Source organism: Ptychodera flava, chromosome 17 (genome assembly GCF_041260155.1).
Source record: "Ptychodera flava strain L36383 chromosome 17, AS_Pfla_20210202, whole genome shotgun sequence".
NCBI lineage: Eukaryota > Metazoa > Hemichordata > Enteropneusta > Ptychoderidae > Ptychodera > Ptychodera flava.
The window spans coordinates 11,485,570-11,507,627 of record NC_091944.1 but is presented as its reverse complement, the minus strand read 5'-3'; the positions used below and the strand labels follow the sequence as shown (position 1 = coordinate 11,507,627).

Here is a 22,058-nt window from a genome sequence, read left to right as displayed (position 1 = left end):
GATCAAGCATGAACGTTTTACTTGACTGTGTCGCAGATTTTCATTGGCTGTCTTGAGAAATTTATTTCAGGCAAGGTCGTTCAAGTCTCTTTCAGATACTATGCATGCTCGTAAACACAATCTCTCCGCTCACTCCAGTTTCACTGTACTCGCTGATGATAAATCGCCTGATAATTATTGATGTTATCTTTACATACTTTGCGTGCCAGCCGTTAAACTTTTGGATGGCCACAGAATAAGTCAATGTCAACTTTTCAGAAGGTTGGAGACGAATAAAACTCCAGCGTTATTGAATTATTGAAAAGTGGCAATATGACAGAGATTTAAAATTCGATAAATAATATTTGTTTTGGTTTGTTGGTTTCAAAATGTCTCCAGCAAAACAAATATTATTTATCAAATTTTAACACCACCTACAAATAGAATGGTACGCTCCAAACACATAAACGAGAGTGTGGGGCTGAGAATCCTTTCACTTTATCTGTCTGAAGATTGCAGGATGCATGAAACTTGAGTAACAGATGTTATTACTTTGTACTTGAAGTAATTTGTGTGTTATATAATATATATATATATATATATATATATATATATATATATATATATATATATATATATATTATATATATTATATATATATATTAATATGGATTTAATAAGCATGCTACTCTGATCGAGTTTGAAATTTTCCAAGATTTGGTCGTGTATTCGTAGACTGTTAATAAATTAAGTTAGATTACGTTTCTGTGCTTCTCTGTGCGAATCACTGAGATGTACAGCGAGTACCTTTAAGGGTGTGTGACGTTTTAATGTATTAGTTAGATCAGTCTTAGTGATAAGCTGGATATATGACGACATAAATGTGTTTGTTTAAGAATCTGTTAGCTGCATTAGGCAATCAGTGAACACTTTGTGTCGTCTGTTTTTAAAATTTATTTTTAATAGTTCATAAGAGGACGATTGTGAAATGAACATATATTACGAAATGGATTACTATATTGGTAATGTACCAATATTGCCGCCATTAACGCGTTCTTTACAATCCATTTCGATGTCAGATAAAATGTGAGGTCTGATAAAACAGTGTTGAAATAACAATTTCGTTGTATTCTTTTTATAGATATGACAATGTTTGTGTCAAAAAACTCACAAAATATAAAATAATTACCTGTCAAAACCTCGATTTTCATGATCTCGTGCGTGTAAGTAGAAAAAGTGATAACTTTACAACAATTCTGCAATTCACAAGTAAGAATTCACATCAAATAGCGTGGTGTTTGTCGCTGAATCTAAAGTAGGTGAATGAACTGAAATGTAAAACTTTATTTTCCTTCCCGGGGGCGATTTGTGACAATGTACTTATCAATCAAAAGTAGCTTCTCTGGGATATAGTACCTGTCTAAAGTGCTATGATTCTAACATAAACGTAATCGCGAAATATCTTGTAAATTTGTCGCTGCAAATCTTTTCCAAAATCCACTTCAATTCTATGTTGATGGGCAGAAATGGCCTTTTTGGCCGTCTCTCAAACTTATCCCCTGTCTTGGAGTGCATCCAGTTAATTTATATTTCCACAGCGTGAAACACAGCTCGTCTACCACAGACGGAGATTACATGTGTTCAAAGGCTTCGAATAACGCATCATGGGCTTAGCCTGGCCAATCTTATCAGAAATTGTTACTACCACTCGTGTCAGTGCCAGACGTTTGCATTGAATTGCCTTTAATAACTGCTGCAGTATGACAGATTACGCTTGGCGGGAAGCAGGAGAAGAAATGTGCGATTGTTGAATGTAACGATATCACAGCCTTCACAAATACCAGTCTCATGCAAATTGGAAATCACTAATAGCGGGTTAAGGTGCAAGATAAGGATCGTGATGAAATTTCTGTCCATTCTCAACGTGAACTTTGAAATTCTTGACCGGTAACTGCTACTTATCGGGTTGGAGTGGACGTGGAATCCTGGCTGTGTTCATCTGTAGTGTATTCTGCCATGTAAGGATTACAAAAATGCGAAAAGTGGTAAGAGAATATCGACAAGTTTATGCCGATAGACGACGCATGGAGCATGGTATCGGCGACACACATGGTTGGCGCGAGCGATGTACATCGCCCAAGGTTGAAAGCTTACTGGGGAATCTTTTAATAATTGTATTACCACAGTGCGACTCATTATCATTAATTGCCATGTCAGGTAGTATATTTCATCTGAATGTTGACTTGCTCACGAGTTGCTTTGCATGCGTCGGCGTTCCCGCAAAATCATCGGCGGCGTTCGATGAATCTTCAGTTATTCCAGAGATCTTTTTTTTCAAGTTTTGCAACCCTCTGTAGCTTTCTGTCTAATTTTCCCTGTCTATTCGGCAAAGACACATCATCTCGCGGGTCATTAGAGCACGCTTTGAAAACCCGTGGTCATTTCACCGCAAACCCTGTACCAGGATACACAGAAATTGACAACCGACAGTACACAATTCATCTGTATGTGACTGCGAACGACAATCGACAAAATCAACTCTAAAATATCATAAGTCAATCTCTCATTCGACGTGCTGAACACGTGGGATGTCCGGAGTCGTTTGGTATTGGTGATTTAATTTTTATTTTATTTTCGTACACCTGGTGTATTTGTTGTATGCACACCAAAAGTTCATTTCAATATAGAAGTTCATCGCCAGGCAACTTGAATATGTTCTACGGAATTTCGATGTAAAAAAATGGACAAACGAGATTCATTTACTAATATCTTTGTCTATTATTCCACAGTGATATGGTTTTCCGTCACAGTGGCTGAGACTCAACACCAGGTCGTCTGCGACATCGACACGGAGTTGGAGTGTTCTCCTGGCGTTTGCATCGACCTCCAATACCGCTGTGATGGAATACCAGACTGTGAGAATGGCCACGACGAGAGCACACTTGTCTGCGGTAAGTGTACCTGCAACCGCCGTACATCAGTGCTTTACTTGCTCTAACAGGCTTTTAAACCCTCGACTTTCCAAAATGGACGCTCTCAGAAATAACACCTCAGATATCAACGACATCAAAAACAAAATCAATCATAAAACAGAAAAACGACAGATTGCGTCTTTCCGGCTGGGGCTGCTCGCCACTTGGAGTTCGCTAATGGAAAAACGATTACAGCACGGGCACACAATCATCTACTCAGAGTCGACGAGACGCTTTTAGAGACAAGTTGTTCGCGAATGGAGCGAGAAAGCACGAAATATGTGAGATTATATTAAAGTCGAGTGTAGTGTGTTTTCCGTTCCGTATGATAAATGTGTAAGAGCGAAGTGTTGGTCAGAGTGGCGCGGTCTACATTATCTATGATCTATATTAATATTAGCAGGTCACACAACTCACCACCTTGTACGCAGCACTGAAATTCTTACACCAGCAGATATTGTTTACGGGTTCACTTCTTCGAGAGGTATTGGCATGGAACTAAGTGTGGGAGCACCAAAATATGCCAAGTATGTAAGAGCTTAGACTGGCGAGAAACATTAACTTGAACGCGACCTGATACACAAAAACAATTGTTAAACTCGCAAGCTAAATACCACGACGAGAAAGCGAAGATTGTATCGGCTGTAGGCACTGCATGCAAACACTTCGATAAATATTTATATCAAAGAGGATGGCAGAATCTGGAGGCTCTAAATAAAAGTCAAAGCTTTAAACATGTCCTGAAGTAGCGATGGACTAAATGCTCTCCTCAGGAGATAAGAACACGGAGCGCGGCTTTAAAAACCGCTTGCGTATATAATCGAATTCAAACATTGCACTTTCCCCGAAAGGAAACTGGCCATCGTCATCTGAAATTTACACCGTACTGTGTCGTTCGGTTGCTTTGTCCTGAATGTTAGAAGTTAGAAATATTGACCCACTTGAAAGCTGTAAATGACTAGACTAGGAGAAGGCCTTTCCAGCGTAGCTACGTTGGTTTGCTGGGCCCCAGAGAATCACCATTGAATCGCTAAATGGGTTGTAAAACGCTTTACACAGCTCAACAGGCAGTACTTAAAGTGAGGCATATACACATTCCATCATCCAATTGCCAACCTTCGTATTATTTCAACGTTCAAGTTCACAGTATTTATAGGATGATCGCGATGGTAACATACTGAAAGGAACAATATGAGATGTTTTCACTTGTCTCGTTCAATCGATATAAAGATTGATTTAGTTAGAAGAGCAATCTTTAGCTTTCGATGTCACCGTTATGATGTCATAAAAATAATGGCGTTGATGGATGTAGAGTGAGCTCGGTTCGTTGATGTTGTTGCGACGGTTGCTGTAAATATGATCATGTGGAGAACAGTGGCACTTTTGAAAGTTCACATCGATTTTCATTTTCATTCTGATGATTGGCACACACGTCCAATCTTTAATTGCACACTTGATCAAAACTCATTCTCCCGCGTCCACAAAAGGAAGACAAACAGGCAGACAGACATACAGACAGACTGACAGACAGACATGTTAACGTTGTAGAAAGCATAAGTGCAATAATAGACAGAAATAGTAAAATAAGGTTAAAAATCACGTGAGAGAGACTTTGCAGGGCATTAATGACAGGGAGATCATGCAGACCAAATCTAAAAAGTGAGTGTTGAGAGAGGGCGCTTTACATCAATGTTCTATCGCAATGTAGCAACACATAAAAAATTACGTATTTATCTATCTAGCAGAGAAAATATGGTTCACTGCATCCCATATGCTTTAGAAATTATTACCTGAGGAAGGTCATTTCATCTCTGGTACAAAATACTCTGTTTGAGATCCAAGGCATGACAAATTCCCAAATCGTCCATCCATCAAAAATGATAACCTCAATGCGCTGAACTGGGGAGGTTTGGAGAAAGTTGAAGTGGCAATTGTTTAAATTAAGATTCAAAAGCTATTTTTGGGTAATATTGAAGTGTTTCTTGCTTGTTTTTCATTTTTGTTATATAATTCAGGCAATGCTCAAACAAATATTAATATATAGTTTCGTCAATCAAAGATTGAGTGGTTTTTAAAAAAGTACATTTCAGTTGATCTTGAAATTGCCTAGGTATTATAACGTGATCTGCAGGCTCCTAGACAGTGGCAATGTTGCCAGGTAGAGACAAGCCTTATAGATACAGTCGCAATATTGACGAGCACAGAGAAGTTGAGGTAAATAGCAATAACGTTGCAGGGCAGGCTTAGTTTATACACGCGAATGAGAACAGTTCTAATAGAAATGAAATCACGGGAATAAAAATATACTTTATTGTGGGATTTGATAACGAGACGAGCAACACGGGCGCGTCGAGCCAGCACCATTTTTGTATGAAAAAAAAACCCAAACGCGACAGAGGTTGGTTATCTTGGTTTTAAACGGAGACTCGGTGAACGACAATGGAATACGACAAACATTATAACAATACACTAAATGGGTTGAAATATATGTAGTTTGATCTATTACAATAATAATCGCAGTCTATCGCGTTGAAGCGGTATATGGTCACTCTTTCAAAGAAGTTTAATTTTTAAAGTAAGTTTGGAAGCTTGGAAGCTAGCTGGAAACATCGAGGGGCATATTTAGACATCGAGATGGCATACTAGTTATTAAGCCCAAGGACATAAAGCATTGAAAACAGAAATAACTTCAAAAATGAATTAATTTCTTTCTCATTTAGTCACCGTTATAACCTTACTTCATCAAAATACAAGAAGCGCTTTATTTGTCCAACACACGTGACGTCTAAAATTAGCGCGTGGAAAGTATTTCAGTGCCGTTTATCGTGTTCTAATTAGTTCTCGATGTTGACACGAGTGTTGACTTGGGAACCTAATCCCTCAAAGATCGGGCAAAAATTCATCCGGAATCATTCAGCGCCACACAAGATCGATAAACAAAGCAATTTCCAGGGTTAAATCGTAAATTTCAGTCAGTCAGAGTGTGTACGAAGAACAAACAGAATCTCGTAGATACGAGTGATATTCGAGGGGGTCACACGCATGACTATACAGTGTGTGGACAAGCTTTACACTGCGAGTACACGTCGTTGAGTAGTGGCGGGGGCAATGATTTACTCCAGGTCGACTCAGTTACAGACGGCGGAGCGATGTCTTTCGTTCATCGGAGAAATAAAAGCTTAAAGTTGGTCTCTTTTCTTTATTTGTTTTTGTCTTTTTTGAGACGGCTATATTGGTATCTTCCGGATGTTGTTCAGTCGAGTACACTTTGCACAGTAAAGACTGTATTAAAGGCAACTTTTATAAAGTCTTACTGCTTTAAAGAAATTATGGCGTTATTTACTGAGTTCGTTCTGTCACCAGACCGCTGCATCTCATCGCGAAATGTCGCGAGTCCTGGCGGTCTTACGATTGTACGTACCAGTCGAATGCCAGGCGTGCACTTTAAATTGAATTAGGTTTAGTTTGTGACTTTTGTCCGCTTCTGCCCTATACAAGTCCCACAGCCACGCAAGATTGTATCACACACAGAACTTTTGGTAAGTGTTCTTTCTAAGCAAGGCCCGAAATCGAGAAACCTCATTTTGGTTTACTTTAGTAAAAACACCGCCAAAATCATTCTAACTTTGGCTGATGTCACTTGATCGAATGATCCAAATGGCAAAGCAGGAACATTGTCAGGCAAACAGATTAAGCTTAAAACACTCCAACTACCAAGTTATGGATTACATTGCCAAACGATGAGTATTCTTAACCCTGGCAATTTTTTTCTGAGCCCTCCGTCGTTGCCTGGTAGGCCTGAAGCAGATACGTCTCCGTGGATTTTCAGAGTAAAAAATTAGTGACTGGATCAAAAACAATATAATTATCTGTCAATTATGTTCTTCAATCATTCGACAAGGACCGCCACGTTGAGTTAATATACTTGACTTACAAAAGTTAAAAATATTTGAAAGACAATCAAATTTACAATCCTTTGACCACAGAATACACTTACTAAATTTAACACTTTGTTTTGATCTTGTAAAGTATAAATAAAACCCCCTGGACTTCGTAGTCGTATATCTCCTCGAATGATACTTGCCTAGTAAGTTACAATTAAGCTTTAGTTCATGCGCCCCGGTAATATGGGCAAGCTACGGTCCAGGACCGCAGCGCTGTTACTGATGATACCAAAGATGACATTTTGGCAATGGAGTTCATATATCGCGCACAATTGAACACCTTCACTATACAGCCGCTTGCTGTCTTCCGTAGAGACTGTACCAGGCACAGCAGGCTCTTGGAGCGTCGCTTGGATAGTCGATCGAAGGCATTGCATAGTGTGATGCCGGAGGCCGAACCTGGCTAGTAGTGAAAGAAAAACTATTCGCTTAATACTACTACCCAGATTCGGCCTTCGGTCTCATACTACGATCGATCGACTATCCAAGCAACGCTGCAAGCACCTGTGGCACCAGGCACCTGCTATTGCGTCTACAAGCTGGTGTTAGCAATCTTCCACAATATATGTGAATTTATTTTAACATTTTGAAATTTTTAAGTTCTTAGACAGCAATTCAAAGCAATTTGGTGTTTCAAATACCATACGACGTTTCGAAATCAGGCTGAAAAGTATGATTTTTACCTTAAAGGAAAAAACATTTTTGAAGTATACAGTTGAGTATTCCTTTTTGTCAGATTTTAAAACTTGAAAAATGTAAATTAATGAGAGAGTTTGTGAAGTTGCTTTTTTGTTATTATTTAAGTAACATGATTTGAAAAAGATCATAATTTTTCAATTTATATCAGAAAGCGTTTCCTGCGTTAGCAGTAGCCCTTTGCTCTTTCCGGTGCATGGACTGTGTATCAACTTGAAGACAATTTAGCTTTGAATGCTGATTCTCGTGTGCGATGTAATTGTCTTGGATTCGGACAATTTACGTCATTGTGTCTTAAAACCAGCGATGGGTTCGTACTCGATGAACACGCCGATTAGACATTTACAATGATTGCGGCGATTAGGCCCGGCTCAGCAATACTACATAATTGTTACAATCAGTCATACCATTAAAATGTCGCTTTGAACAGAGGCCATCACACTCTGGCAGATAAAAATCAACATAAACAAAGAGTGAAGATTCATGGGGCTGACGTCAGGCGGGGCAAAGGTCACAGCTCCTTTCCTCGTTCGGTTCATAGCCCGAGCAGGCAGCATACAAAGCATGGGCATACTTAACAGTAGTGGCGATGCCCTGACAAGAGCGCAGAGCGATAACACGCATCGCTATCGGTCAGATGGCTCGCTAGCTGATGTCCATTTAAGCAGTATTTATAGTCGTCAAGATAACGTGCTGCAGTGTCAATATCAAGCCAAATCTACGACATTAAAGTTGGCAGGTATGATCGTCTAAAATTGGCTATATATCTAATTAAAGTTAAGAGATACGAACCCGAAGGATCAGACAACGCTACAGAAAAAAATAATGCCAGCATGATCTATCGGGCATGTATAGTGGAACTATTTTACTATACATAGTCTTGTTCATGAAGCAAAACATTTTAGCAGGTGGACTGTCATGCAGATGTTGTCTCCTTTGTTATTTTAATAAGGGCAAAAATAACGGTTTGAATATAGATTGTAAGTATACCAATGGTAAAAAAGAGTTATAGACAATAACGATTATAAATTTGAAACTTAAAAAAGTGTGCAGTGGGTGTAATATTTAGCGAACGTCTGCTGATAATAACGATAGTCGTAGTTTCGTCATACCACGGATGCAAATCAATTGATATCGAGCATTACATGTCGAGAGTATGTAAGACTTGTCAAAATAAGCAGATAAACAGTTTAGAAAGTACACGGATCTTTGATTCTGAAGTGAGTTCAAGCTGCCCTTGAATCGCAGATATGGAATATATGTCAAATGTATAGATCGCCTCTGCCTGGGATTGTGACTATCCATTTAAGACAGATTTACAATTACTGTTGATACACACAAGTGCATTCCCACCCCAGTAATTCGTTGAGGAACTGGTACTATAATCTACAAGTTACAAACTTAGTCCACATTCGCTTTGACTGAATCGAATGCCTTTTGACATTTAATTTTCCTGACTTTCTTCACATATCCAACTGCATGTATTCCCAATTGGTCAACACTTACTGACTTGGTACGCAATCGCTCAGTGTAAACACCATGCAAATACTTGAAATATACATACTTTGAATTTATGACAACATCGAATCATGTCTGCATGGACGGCTCCCAGATAGCTCCTTTTGCCGCTATTTGATGCATAACATCCTGATATTACGCTAAATTCTGCGATCATTCAAACCGCATGAAAGGGAAAGTCGTGCGATCCCAATATAACCATATGTGAAATGATTGAACCGATTCGTGATTACGACGATTTAACTGTCAGCTTGAATATTATCAGCGATGGATGAACCGGGATCAAAGGATACAAACTATAAATGGATTGTCAGAAGTAATCTGCGACACGTTTCATTAATGCAGTGTCTATGTCCCGTGAAGTAGGAATCTCTAGAATATCAGAAATGCTGATTTTTGACGTCGAGTATCGCAGCGGCTGATTGAGCTTTCCGAGCAGAGTTAGGACAGTGGAGATGGCATCGTTGCCATGGTAATCGTTGAGTATTGATCCTGAAAAGAGCCGAATGACCTAGAATCGCAAAAAAACTTTACAAATTATACTATTCGTCGTAGGCTGATACAGACATGAGAGGTAAAAGGACATTTCAAGTGAAACATACTGAAATACTTGTATTCTTGACGCTAGACAGCTGTGAATACTTATGTTTCTTCTGTGTTTGTAATGTTCGTTATTTCATGTTTCTTCCACAAGATGGGAGTTGCTCTCAATCGAAAACCTTTGATTAGCATTGTCAGCATTTTTTGCAGAGAGCGTTTTACCTCAGCTTAATAACTAGAGACATCGTCTGTCTGTCGTCACATGTTGCGTCTTTCATGTACACCAACTAGTAGAATGTATGTGATTGAAACACCTGTCCAAAATTCCTTCGTTCATAAGGTTTATATATATATATATATATATATATATATATATATATATATATATATATATATATATATATATATATATATATATATATATATATATATAATTATGTGGCCTTGCTGTCGACCATTCTAGTATTAGTCTTGTTAATATTATGTGAACATTAATGCCGAATAGAATTCGTTGCGAATGTCCTTAATTTCAGGACACCAGATTTATAACTATTTCCGATATCATAATTACTCTCCGGTAACAGGACAGTTACCCCCCGGACATTTAGTCCCCGGACATTTGCCACCTACCATTTACCTCCCGAGACATTTACCACCCGGACAATTACCCCCTCTCTTAAAAATTAATTTTAAAGTGTGTCTGGTTCATTATTTTTATTTTCAAACAGTTTCAACTTTGCTCTGACATAGCATAGACACTGCCTATGATTCAAAAAGCCTTAAAGGAGTGTATTTTATACGTGGGTGAAGGAATTAGTAAATATTTTATGAAACATCTAACACACATTCTACCTGTAAAACATGAAACTGAAGATGTGTGTAACTTTCGATGCAATCCGGTTTTGACTAAAAAAATATAAAAGTGGAAAAAGAGACAAATATTACTAGTTACCTAGTGTAGGTCAAGGTTAGATTTAGGGTAAGGCAATAAAATGATTCGTATATATTAGAGACATCATTTTAGTCCGATCACACCATATAGTTGTTATTTTTATGTCATTCACAAGCGCGATTTAAAAAGTCAGCTTTCTTGAAAGCGACATTCCTAATGTATTGGAAGGGTCACCATTTTTCAGTAACCGTTGATGCTTGATTTATTTTTAACGTTTACTGATGCTTATTCCGTAGAATTTTAATCATTTTTTTTACTTTGACTGTTTTTACTCTGCAGAAATTTCCATCACTTTTAACCATGTACCTTTTTACCTAATTTGATTGTTTTTACATTTTACGTTTCTTGTCTTTCTTTGCTGGTATTTTTATCGATTTAAATGTGTAAAGCGCACTGGGACGTATGTGTAGTGCGTTTTTAAAGAAATAAATGTTATTATTATATTATTAAGATTCATTTATAGTATTCGTTTAGTATATAATGCATGGTTAGACATAGTGTCAAGTTCAAGATTAACATTTCATCTGACAGCCGCAGACAACTCGTCGTGGTGTAGTGGTTAGAGAGAGGGTCTGTAGTATCGGTAGTCCGGGTTCGCTTCCCTGATAGGCATAAGGTAAAATTTAGAAAGGGTGAAAATCAGCATGTATGGTAACACTTGCCAGGCGTAGCAAAAGGTAGTTCATGTGACACCCAGCAGGAGACAGAACTAGATTAGATGCAAACGCAGTCTTCTCGATTGTTCGGGAACCTTCGTTTTTCATTATTTTCGACAAAGCAATATTGTCGTTATAAATAGTATTAGGGGGTAAATATCCGGGTGGTAAATGTCTTTGGGGGTAAATGTCTCGGTTGGTAAACGGTTGGTGGTAATTAGCCGGGGGGGGGGAGGGTAAATGTCTGGTGGTGATTGTCCAGAGGGTATTTGTCTGGGTGGTAACTGTCCTAGAACCTTACTCTCCACCATAGACTGTGTGTATATAGACTGCGTTATGCTTATTTTCAGGTTGCCCCTCACATGAATTCCAGTGTAACGAAACCACGTGTATCGATCTGATACGTCGATGTGATTGGAGCATGGACTGTCCCGATGGATCTGACGAGGACAACTGTGGTTAGTCATGCATAGAATATCTCAAACAATCAAGAATTTTTACATCAGCAAGCCACTTTAAATGATTATTGATACACATACCTAACATGTTAATATAAAAAGTCAAGTTTAATATCGACAATTTGAGTTATGTGAGACGGGAGATCGAACAAAATTTAGACAAGATTCAACAAGATGCTGTGTGTCACCATACGTCTAGAAATTGCAGGTTTTAATACCTGTACTTACTGCATTGCATCGCGTTTTATCCCTTTAAACTCACTGCACCGCTTGGGCGTCAAAAAACGATGCGGTGTACAGCTGTTTATTTGAGACATTGGCGCGTTAATTCACGGTGATAAATTGCCTCGATTTACCCCGGCAAAAAGTGCCGACGACTATCGGAACTGCGTGGTTTAATGTTGTCAATGACAACACGAAGGAGGATTAAGTGAAGATTGATGCCCTAATTTACGGGCGATCAGAATTTTAGATTTGGGCTACTACATGATATGTTCATGTCATGCATACAGAGTCATAGTTGTAACCTGCGGATGTTTACACTAGTAAATGTTTCACAAGAAAACGAACAGAAGTAGATCATTCCGCCAAGACGATGCATTTTCATTCCATACCATGGGAGCAATGAAGGTCACATAAGTCACCGATTAACTTCGCATAGAATCCATTACTTGCACACTAAATAAACTCATACTGTGTATAGGTCAGACGGCCTTTCTCTGATTTTCTCTCTTTTATATTTTGCGGATTTTTGTTTTCTTCTTTTAGAAACTTTCCAGTGCTTGCACACTCATTCTAAATGTCAGAACACTCATAAATGTATTCCACGTGACAAGACATGTGATTTTATCGATGACTGTGGAGACAAGTCTGACGAAGAAGATTGTTGTAAGTGATGATACACTATAGCACTCAATACATATGAACACATCCCGTGGCTTCACTCAACCAGTTGTCTCAATATCTAAGTTTGCGTCGTGTAGCATTCTATGATTTTATGATATATGTCATGTTCAAGGTCATCCGTAGAAAGATTGCGGTCCAACGCGATAGCGAAGGGTTTATTTAGTCAGAGAAGATATATGGGTAACTAAGGATGTAAAGGTGAATAAGGAGTCCAACAAAGGCGATACAACGATATAATCAATTATGCAACGTCAAATATTAAAGCCTGTGCTCGTTCTCCAATAAATTCAGTCAGTGTCGCTATTTCACATAAATTGACACCATCTGTGATCTTCTCGAAATTCATCTTCACTTTTCCGTCCACCAGATCGCCGTCCATGCTATGCGTATGGCGAGTTCAGGTGCGAAAATGAGCAGTGTATCTCAAGTTACATTGTATGCGATGGCATCAATGACTGTCTCGACGGCTCTGATGAAGTACAGTGTCAACAGGGTAAAGAAGTCTATTTTTTCTTTACTTAATATTTATTCATCTAAGTATTTCTCTATCAATTTATGTATTATTTGACTCTAACGTGACTGTACAGAGCAACGAACGCACGTTCAATAAAGAAAACGATGTTTGTACAATTGTTATAGCATAGAATTGAGAACTTCTCTAAATTCTAGCTATTCTACTCTGAATCGACAGCAGGCTATTTCAGTTTAGTTATCACTTCAGGGTTTCATTACCAATGTGTTGCTATGTGATTTGTATTTTGTCAATAACATTTTATGCTTCTTTCGCAAATTGTTTTTGAGGACTTTGAGTATGTTAATAAACGGGTATGACGTAGGCCTGCAATGTCAGCTAGTTTTCCTTAGAGCAATGCGACCACGTAAAAGTACATATTTGCTCACTCTAACGGTGACAATTTTTTGAATTTTTACACCAACATTACTGACGTAAACATTCTGACTATTCGTGTATAAATTTAGAGGATTTTGTGACGTGCTCCGATGGAACACAAATACATCGTCACCAATGGTGTGATGGTATTACTGACTGTAAAGAAAGCCATGACGATGAAATTAATTGTAAGTATTTTGTCACTAATCAAAATCGGTGTCATAATACGTGATAACATGTAGAGTTGTCGAGGTTTCTGAAATTATGCAGCATTTTAAGACGATTTATGTAGTTTTTGACAATATTATGGCCTGACATTAACAAACTAATGACTACTATATATCTCATGTTTTGGATTCAAACAATTCTGCTTTGTACCTATGACCTGCAAGAAAATATTTGCCAACATCCGCATCATGAACTTGAAAAGTAGCGACGTATAATTGTGTCATTGAGATTTTAATTTGTCATTATTCATTAATAATAATAACTATGAATACATGGACATTACTATATATGAGAACATGTAATCAATGGATCATAAATGGATTAAATGATTATTGCAGTCACCCTTATTTAATACGGTCCCTCTGTGATTTAAGGGACGATACTTCGACGTCAAGAAACCTCGGATTAGAAACAAGATGCAATGCTTCATAAAGGTTTGATATCTGCTTCAACTTTGATCCCCAGGTTGATGGAGCGCTGTCACTGATTAAAATCTATCTGATATCATATAATAGCACATACATATATAAGCACCCGAGAGAGCAGCATTTGTTCTTTGACATTGACCTTGTCAGTTCATTTTGCAATATCTTTATTGACGGCGTTGTTCTGTTTTTCATTTACATCAACGTGGACGATACTAAGGCTATTGCGCGGAGGATGACTTTCGGTGCGGTAATGGTCGTTGTATTTCCCGAGCTTATCTGTGTGATCTCTCCTGCGACTGCGCAGGAACATGTGAAGACGAGAAAAATTGCAGTAAGAACGCTTTCTTTATTTGACTATAATCATATGAAAGTAAATAATACACTATCAAAAATAAAAGAATTGATGAGCGAAGTTCCAAAAAATACCAACCGCTTTAAAATGGCAAAATTAAGGGTTGTAATCGTTCATGTATGACATCTACTGTATGCTTTGAGTTAAGTTGTGGCTAATTTATAAATGAAAATGTCTTATCAGGGTTTTAACTTATGCGGAATTCTATTCAAAAGTGACAAAACATTTCGTACTCTTTAACAATATTTGCCTCCACAGACTCTGACCATTTTAATGTACCAATTATATAGGAAGTTTGTCAATCGATTTGTTCCCTGTTCGATTCATGTCATGATGCGGGTAAACTGACGATCGTCAATGTATCGATAGTTTCTTCAGCTATAAACTTGTTGCACTTCGCCAGATTTCAATACCTTTCTAACTATCGTCATCCTTCTAAGCTTGAAGACTCACAAATGTTGAAAAACGAAAAACTTCTACAGAAACAAGAAAGGTAACATTCTAAAATGTCGCAAAACAGGTGAAAGAAATCTGAAATTTCTTCTGCATTTATAGCGTTTACTGTATCCCTTATCGTTTCTCTTCACAGCAATAATAAGTAATCTAAAACAACAACAAAAAACAACAACATAAAGAGTACATTGTCTTCTTATGGTTCCTTAATTAATGTCCCTTGTCATTTTGCAGGCAGTGGGCTATGCACACTAGAAAATCACTTTTGGTGCGACGAATTCTCGCGATGCCTCCACAAGGACACCATTTGTGATGGCAAGTTCGATTGTTTTGATTGGTCGGATGAATACGGCTGTGGTGAGTGTCAATGCTGCAGTAGTAGCTGCATTTATTGAATATGCCATTTAACTTTGAAAAAGTCAATACGGTCCTGTACTTTTGAAAGAATGGTACACAATTATGAAAAGTGTAGCAAACTCTTGTAAGATAAGTCACGTCAGTAGTGGAAAAAAAAGCTTTCTTGTTTTGACTACCTATTACGTTCCTACAGGTGATGATTTCAATTGTAGCACACATGAATATGAAAATCAAATAGAATTCTTTCGCTGTGGCAGTGTTGAAAGCGATGACGGAAGGTGTATTCCCGAAAGGGCCGTCTGTGATTACCAGCGGCACTGCATTCTGGGAACTGACGAGTCAGATGAACGTTGCGGTAAGGCATCTTACGTTACGTTTAATGTGTGGTCAGCCAGTATTTCACTTCCTGTCGGAAAAATAAGAACTCGGTGCCAAAAATGTATGACTGTCCACTGTGTGGGTTCCTCTTTGTCTTTGAGTCACGTAGAGAGCAGAGAATGCATTTGTCATATAGATATATACTTCACTATGTATTGGGAAACTTCACCAGCCGCTTATTAAAGCCAAAATATGCATCAGAACGTCAATAAGAAAAAATCAAGTATCAAATATATGTCTTTAATTTATACTAATTCTATCGTCAAGTGAAAAAGAGGAAGCCTTTTGTCCTACAGTCTATTTATAAGAGTCGTTTTTTCTGTATTTATTGGGACAGGTCACCCCGCCTGTATGGAAGATGAATTCCAATGCAATAATGGACACGTGAAGTGCATTCCCATTGTACAACGCTGTGATACGAACCCAGACTGTTTAGATGGTTCGGATGAAAGAAACTGTGGTAAAAATTAGTATATTAATTCGCATCCTTGAAATAGTTCAGTTTACTTGGAATTTTTCCTTGGAAATAAAACGCCTGTAACTTCCAAATATTAAAATTCAAATTCAAACACAGCTCAACAAATCGCTAAGGATGTACGAATACCAATTTTTGCTCTGCGTATTATATGTGTTGCCGAGTAGATGAATGCGTTTGGCTATATGAAAGGGAGTCCCTAATGTCAATCTGTTCTTAGACTTGCTAATATTATTCAAGACTCTAATACTATACGTTCCAAAGTCACTCTTCGATACAGCGATTACGTGTTTGTTAGTTCGTTGTTCATTTAACCGTTGACAGAAGACTATCTGTGCGACGAAGGACAATTGCAATGCAACGAGAGTGGTCAGTGCATTCACCGTGACATGCTGTGTAACTTTATCAAGAACTGCGCAGACAACTCAGACGAGGAAAACTGCGGTAAGCTTCATCATCACATTCATGCGTGAATTCTGCTTTAAGGTAGAGTACGCCTCGGGAACAGATATTCAGACGTTTACAATTCTTTTTTGACCTACCACTTGTAGGGGCTCATTTTAAAGCTCTTGGTGTAAAAAAGACTTTTCACCGTCTTAGTTTTTCGGAAATAGAATTTTTTCCATAGAGTTAACACAGGGATATCGATGGTGGCCATTTTGAATTTCAAATATCGATAAATCATCGGTAATTTGTTTCTTTAGTACCAAACCTTGCATGGTAACCCCAATTTTTATTCTTGCTTTTTAAAGAAAATGGTTGAAATATTCCTTTAGGAAAGTTTGAGCAAAACTTGAAGTCTCACTTTCCAGGCGCATACTATCTTAAAGGTATACAGTCACCTGTAATCTAAATATGCCCATATATGGTCAACCGGGGGGTTCCTTGGTATTCAAAATGCCCATGCGAGGGCGCTTTTTTTAAAAAGCGGCCACCCGCTTAAAATCTGTGATTGGTTAGATTTTCTCTTTCCATGGTAAGAGTGGAAAAATTGGAACAGGTGACAGTATACCTTTAAGTCGATTTAAATCCTACTTTTTGTATGTTACAACCGAGACATCCAGTCATATCAGACCAGGACATTCAAACCTGTAGAGTTAGAGTAAGTTTTTGGTTCGATGGGCTTTTTGTGAATATTACCACAGGAACAATAAGAAATAAACTGCACTTGTGTTAAGAGGGAATTGTTTTATTCCTTTGAATTATGAATAATCGTTTCCTAACAGTCGGCCGTTGTGTTTCGCAAAGTGACATTGTTCTGAAATCAAAGTTTCACATTGTATGGGTGTTTGTGAATCTCGTTAATATCATCGGCATCGATTCTGTGTAGTGTCTATCGTGGTATCCAATAATATGGCCACAAGTAAGCCATAGGAAATTGAGTCTGTGAAAAACAGTATGGGTGGTAAAATATTGCGGATCGGTAAAAGGTTTCTATGTGACTTGATAGACAACAATTAACGCCGTGCATTGTCCAATAGGCTATATAAGTCACATGAATATTTATGTCGAATGTCGCTTTTGTGTTTTAACTTCCCACTTTCAGGTACGGTATTCCAATCTTATTTGTCGATTTACTATTTGTTGTCTCTGTATTAATATTCAGGTCACGTGATTCGTAACTGTACCGAAGATGAGTTTCAGTGTCGAAACGGCCAATGTATCGACCTGAGTAGACGTTGCTATTTCGATGAACTCGATGACGTGTATGGTTGCAAGGACAAATCGCATCTGATTGGTTGTAGTAAGTATATCAAAATATAGCAGTGGCCTTGAAAAAGAATCGCAATCTCGATATTACTTCATCTGAGCTATCTGTACTAGAGGTCAAAGGAAAATTGGAATGATTGTCTTGTCAAAGTGAATAATGCCTTGTTTCCAGTTCGCCTCAAAGGAGTTTGTGTAGGTTTAACTCATCTATTACGATTACGCCAAAAAGTTCATGCCTGACTTCAAGTTGTAAGATCCGCTTTCTTCCAAGTGTGGAATCATAGTGTGTGTTTAGTTTAAGGTAGTATGCGCCTTTAAAGTGAAAGACTTAAACTTTTGCTCAAACTTTCCTTAAGGAATCTTTCATCCATTCTCTTTCAAAATCAATCATAAAAATCGGGGGTTACCGTGCAAATATTGGTACTAAAGAAACAAATAACCCAAGATTTACCGATATTTAAAATTCAAAATGGCTGTCACCCAGTGTTCACTGTATGGAGAAAAATAAAATTTTCGAATTTCGAAAAACTAAGCCGGTAAAAAGATTTCTTACACCAAGAACTTTAAAATGAACCCCCACAAGTGGTAGATCAGAAAAGAATTGTAAAAGTTTGAGAGCCTGAATATCAGTGCCCGAGGCGCGCTCTACCTTAAATTGGAATTATAGAATCGTTTTGAATGTCACATATCCTTGATTCTTCACTAGCTTGGTATCGTTGTCTATTTCAGATGATTTTGAATGTTCTGCCGATACTCTAAAATGTCGCAATGGCCATTGTGTCTCGCAAAGTTTAGTCTGCAATGGTAACATTGACTGTGGACTTATTTGGACGGACGAGGAAGGCTGTTGTGAGTTGCCTATTTTGTTACTCTTGAACTAATGATCGATAAATTGATAACGCAGATCTTGTCAAAGGCAAACATTAGACAATATAATTATTGTATGCGTTGTGTTCTACTGGTCCAGGTTTATGTAAACCATTGAGAGACTAATTTTTCATATACAACCCTTATCATTTATATGGCACAAATGTACTAGTCAAAAGAGCCGGAAAATCGTTGTTGGTCTATGTTCTACACTTTTTGCTAGAGAAGTGTGCGTACGGTTCCACACTTCGAGAAGTCCAAGAGATTCGCAGAGATTACACACTTTTAAGCACAGTGTGAATTCTTTTCGTGTTGACACTATACGTTCTGTGTTATCTTGATATCTTGTGATATTCAAGGGATTATCAGACTATGAAACCACATGCAGCCTTTATTTTTTATTCTTTCAACAGTTCTTTCGCCCTGGATGAAAATGGTTGTTCTTTTTAGAAAGTTAAAAACGTTACCTTATCTTTCGTATTTAAGACAGGTTTAGCGCGCAAATATATAATTAATAATAATCATTGGTCATTAAACGTACATGACTTTGCCATTTCGGGGGATGAGATAAAAGTTGGTGTACTTTTTTCAACACTTGTAGCTCATATCTGTAGCAACTTGGTATGTATGTGCCAGGACGACGAAATGAACTGTGAAGATAAGAACTTGCATGAAATTCCCTACTTCATTGAACCAGGCTACATCAAACTGTAAGTAGATAACCCACTGTTCATCTTAGAGACACCATTAGAATATTTCTTTCTCGGGGAACATGAAAAGTGCGTCAGTTATGGACTTCTGTTTAATTATTTATATCAGACTGGGTTATTCAACTATTTCCCTTCAATACACTAGCTCGTCAAATATCGCTATTTTGCAAAGTAGGCCAATATGTGATAGTTGTTTTATCGCACTAGGGCTGAGCCCATAAGTTCGCGCAGCTATAGGTAATGTCAATAAAGTGCCAGTTCACTTTTCGTAGAGTAGATTGCTTTAGGATGAAACTCAGCGCGCGCGCTGCTACTTACTTTGGGCTACGGCGGTGACCCTTGAGGCAAGACGGCTGACAGAGGGCGTGCTGTGCGCGCACGGCTGATGCTATCGAACAGTGTTGTACGTTTTATATCATCAAAAACAAAAATACATGGGTAATTTTAACAAATATTATATTTTTTCAGTTAATAAAGTAGTTTTATAACTTTATTGCTTGCAAATCTTGTCCAGAGGTAAAACTATTGAAACTGGGCCGTGACCCATGCGATGACGCAATCAAAAGAATCATGGGACTGTAATGGCGGCAACCATGATATCAAGAATTTTATGCTTATCGTACTGCTATGACGTATGCGTACCGGTAGATCCCTTGCTGCCGCCTTGGGCTGCTAGCTATCAATATACACCCTGCAAAGTATAGTCGTTTCTTTGATAACACGACAATATCCTGTCAGATATCTGTCAGGCATGAGTGAACGTTGTTCTATCGAGATTTGAAATCGCCACCTATAATCTTCAGGTACCTTATATGTAACAGTTCTGACCTGAGAGCGTGCATAGCGTTAAGGTATCGATATCGATCTTATTATTCCAACCGCCAATCACTATGTTAGCTGCATATTTTAGAGGTGGAAAGGTTGTCAATTATTTTCTAAAATAAAATAGATTTTAGCAGTGAAATTGTAAAATGCCAAGCAATAAAGTTGACCAACGAAAATCACTTCAAACAAGCAAATTACATGGTTAGATCGGTTTAGAGTTGTATAAACAGGGGCCGGGAACACAGGACACCTGATGCAAATAAATGATTGTTATAGCCGTTGGTGGTGTGAGTTAGCCCTTCATATTGCATCGACCTGTGTAATTCTCGCGAGAGTTAGCTAGTGTCAAAAAGGCGGCGCACATCGATAAAGGAACGAGGCATTTAAAAGTGATATAAATAATAATTTTGAATCATTTTTTTACTGTCTTTTGAACAGAGAGATTCTCTTGTCAGCAAATTCCGCTATCGATTGGGATTTGTGGTAGATGACAATTTAATATTTCACGTAATCTGTGACAAATTGGTCCAAATGGCCGCCTTCATGTAAAGACCAGGAGTGGGCTCACTTTTTTTCAAATTCGTAGGTATAGAGATTCCGTACATTGTACACACGTTATTTAAAGTGCTAATGCCCGCTTTTGGCCGCCCTCGCTGCGCTCACTATAACGTATTGTGTGGTCGACTAAACATACGGGAACCAAAAATTGACAGGTCCTTAGACCTGTCGGGGATGTAAAAATATAGCAGCCGTACGCTATTTGTTATTTATTTATATATTTTCAGAAAGCTTGGCCACAATTATCTTGGAGAGGATCCAAACTTAAGCAACTACACCTTTGCAAAGCTTGGTCGACTAACTTATCTGTGAGTATTTGTGATCACTGTGAGTAATTTTCAACAGCAAAGCTTGCCATTATGAAGACATTCTCCTTGCAAAATCTTCAGTAAATTACTTTCTACAATCTTTGAAACCCACACTTTCTATCGACATGTAACTTATATATATTATTTAGGCATAAAAAAAAAAAAAAACGTATTGAAAGTAACGACGTATACGGATTAACCATTGGATTGAGTATAGACGGCTAGCCCAAATTTCCAATCAGTGTCAACTTATTCTCTGTGGTCAAGGATCCTTGACCACTTCGCATCAAGTAACTTCTATCATAACGACACCTCTCTAACATTTCCAGGGGTCTTGAAGACAATAACATCACTGATTTGAAGAGTTTTACGTTCTCAAATCTATGGCGACTGCTCACCTTGTAAGTTTCAAGACTTTATTGGCGTTTTGACGGATGTCTGTTTCTTTTTCATTTTGAATGAAAGTATTGCGAGGTGTGCGAAATTTCAATCCGCTTGAAAATTATCGTTCGTTAAGTAGTTTAAAATAAAGTGTAGACACATACAATGGTACTGATATCGCATGCTTGATTTCCTCTTACAGAAATTTGGAGGACAATTTTCTTAGCACATTACGGCGTGATACGTTCGATGGTCTGGGGAATGTACGATCCCTGTATGTGGTTTGTATTTTGTTTTCCAATAGATCTTTTTACTCTTTGGTAATTAGACTGAGAGTTTCTGATTCAATTTTAAAGATGTATTAATATTAAACTAAGATACTGTAAATTTATTGAAAGACACCTTTGCTCAAACTTCCCTTAAAGAAACTTTAAAGCATTCCCTTGGAAATCAATAATGAAAGCAAAGGGTTATTTTGCTAAAAGAGAAACAAATCACTTATTTTTACCGACACTAGT

General features: G+C 37.9%; 1 protein-coding gene across 1 annotated transcript in view; it reads left to right on the top strand.

Annotated features, from left to right (window-relative positions):
* LOC139115412 (G-protein coupled receptor GRL101-like) overlaps positions 1-22,058 on the top strand; it is a 54,612-nt gene that overhangs the window by 20,238 nt on the left and 12,316 nt on the right. The window contains exons 2-17 of the mRNA XM_070677507.1: positions 2,769-2,930; positions 11,608-11,715; positions 12,484-12,603; positions 12,989-13,114; positions 13,600-13,698; positions 14,384-14,497; positions 15,206-15,328; positions 15,522-15,683; positions 16,044-16,166; positions 16,506-16,625; positions 17,788-17,925; positions 18,621-18,740; positions 19,360-19,468; positions 21,079-21,159; positions 21,489-21,560; positions 21,743-21,814. Coding sequence (XP_070533608.1) covers positions 2,769-2,930; positions 11,608-11,715; positions 12,484-12,603; positions 12,989-13,114; positions 13,600-13,698; positions 14,384-14,497; positions 15,206-15,328; positions 15,522-15,683; positions 16,044-16,166; positions 16,506-16,625; positions 17,788-17,925; positions 18,621-18,740; positions 19,360-19,468; positions 21,079-21,159; positions 21,489-21,560; positions 21,743-21,814 — 1,849 coding nt within the window. The remainder of the gene's footprint in view (positions 1-2,768; positions 2,931-11,607; positions 11,716-12,483; positions 12,604-12,988; positions 13,115-13,599; positions 13,699-14,383; positions 14,498-15,205; positions 15,329-15,521; positions 15,684-16,043; positions 16,167-16,505; positions 16,626-17,787; positions 17,926-18,620; positions 18,741-19,359; positions 19,469-21,078; positions 21,160-21,488; positions 21,561-21,742; positions 21,815-22,058) is intronic.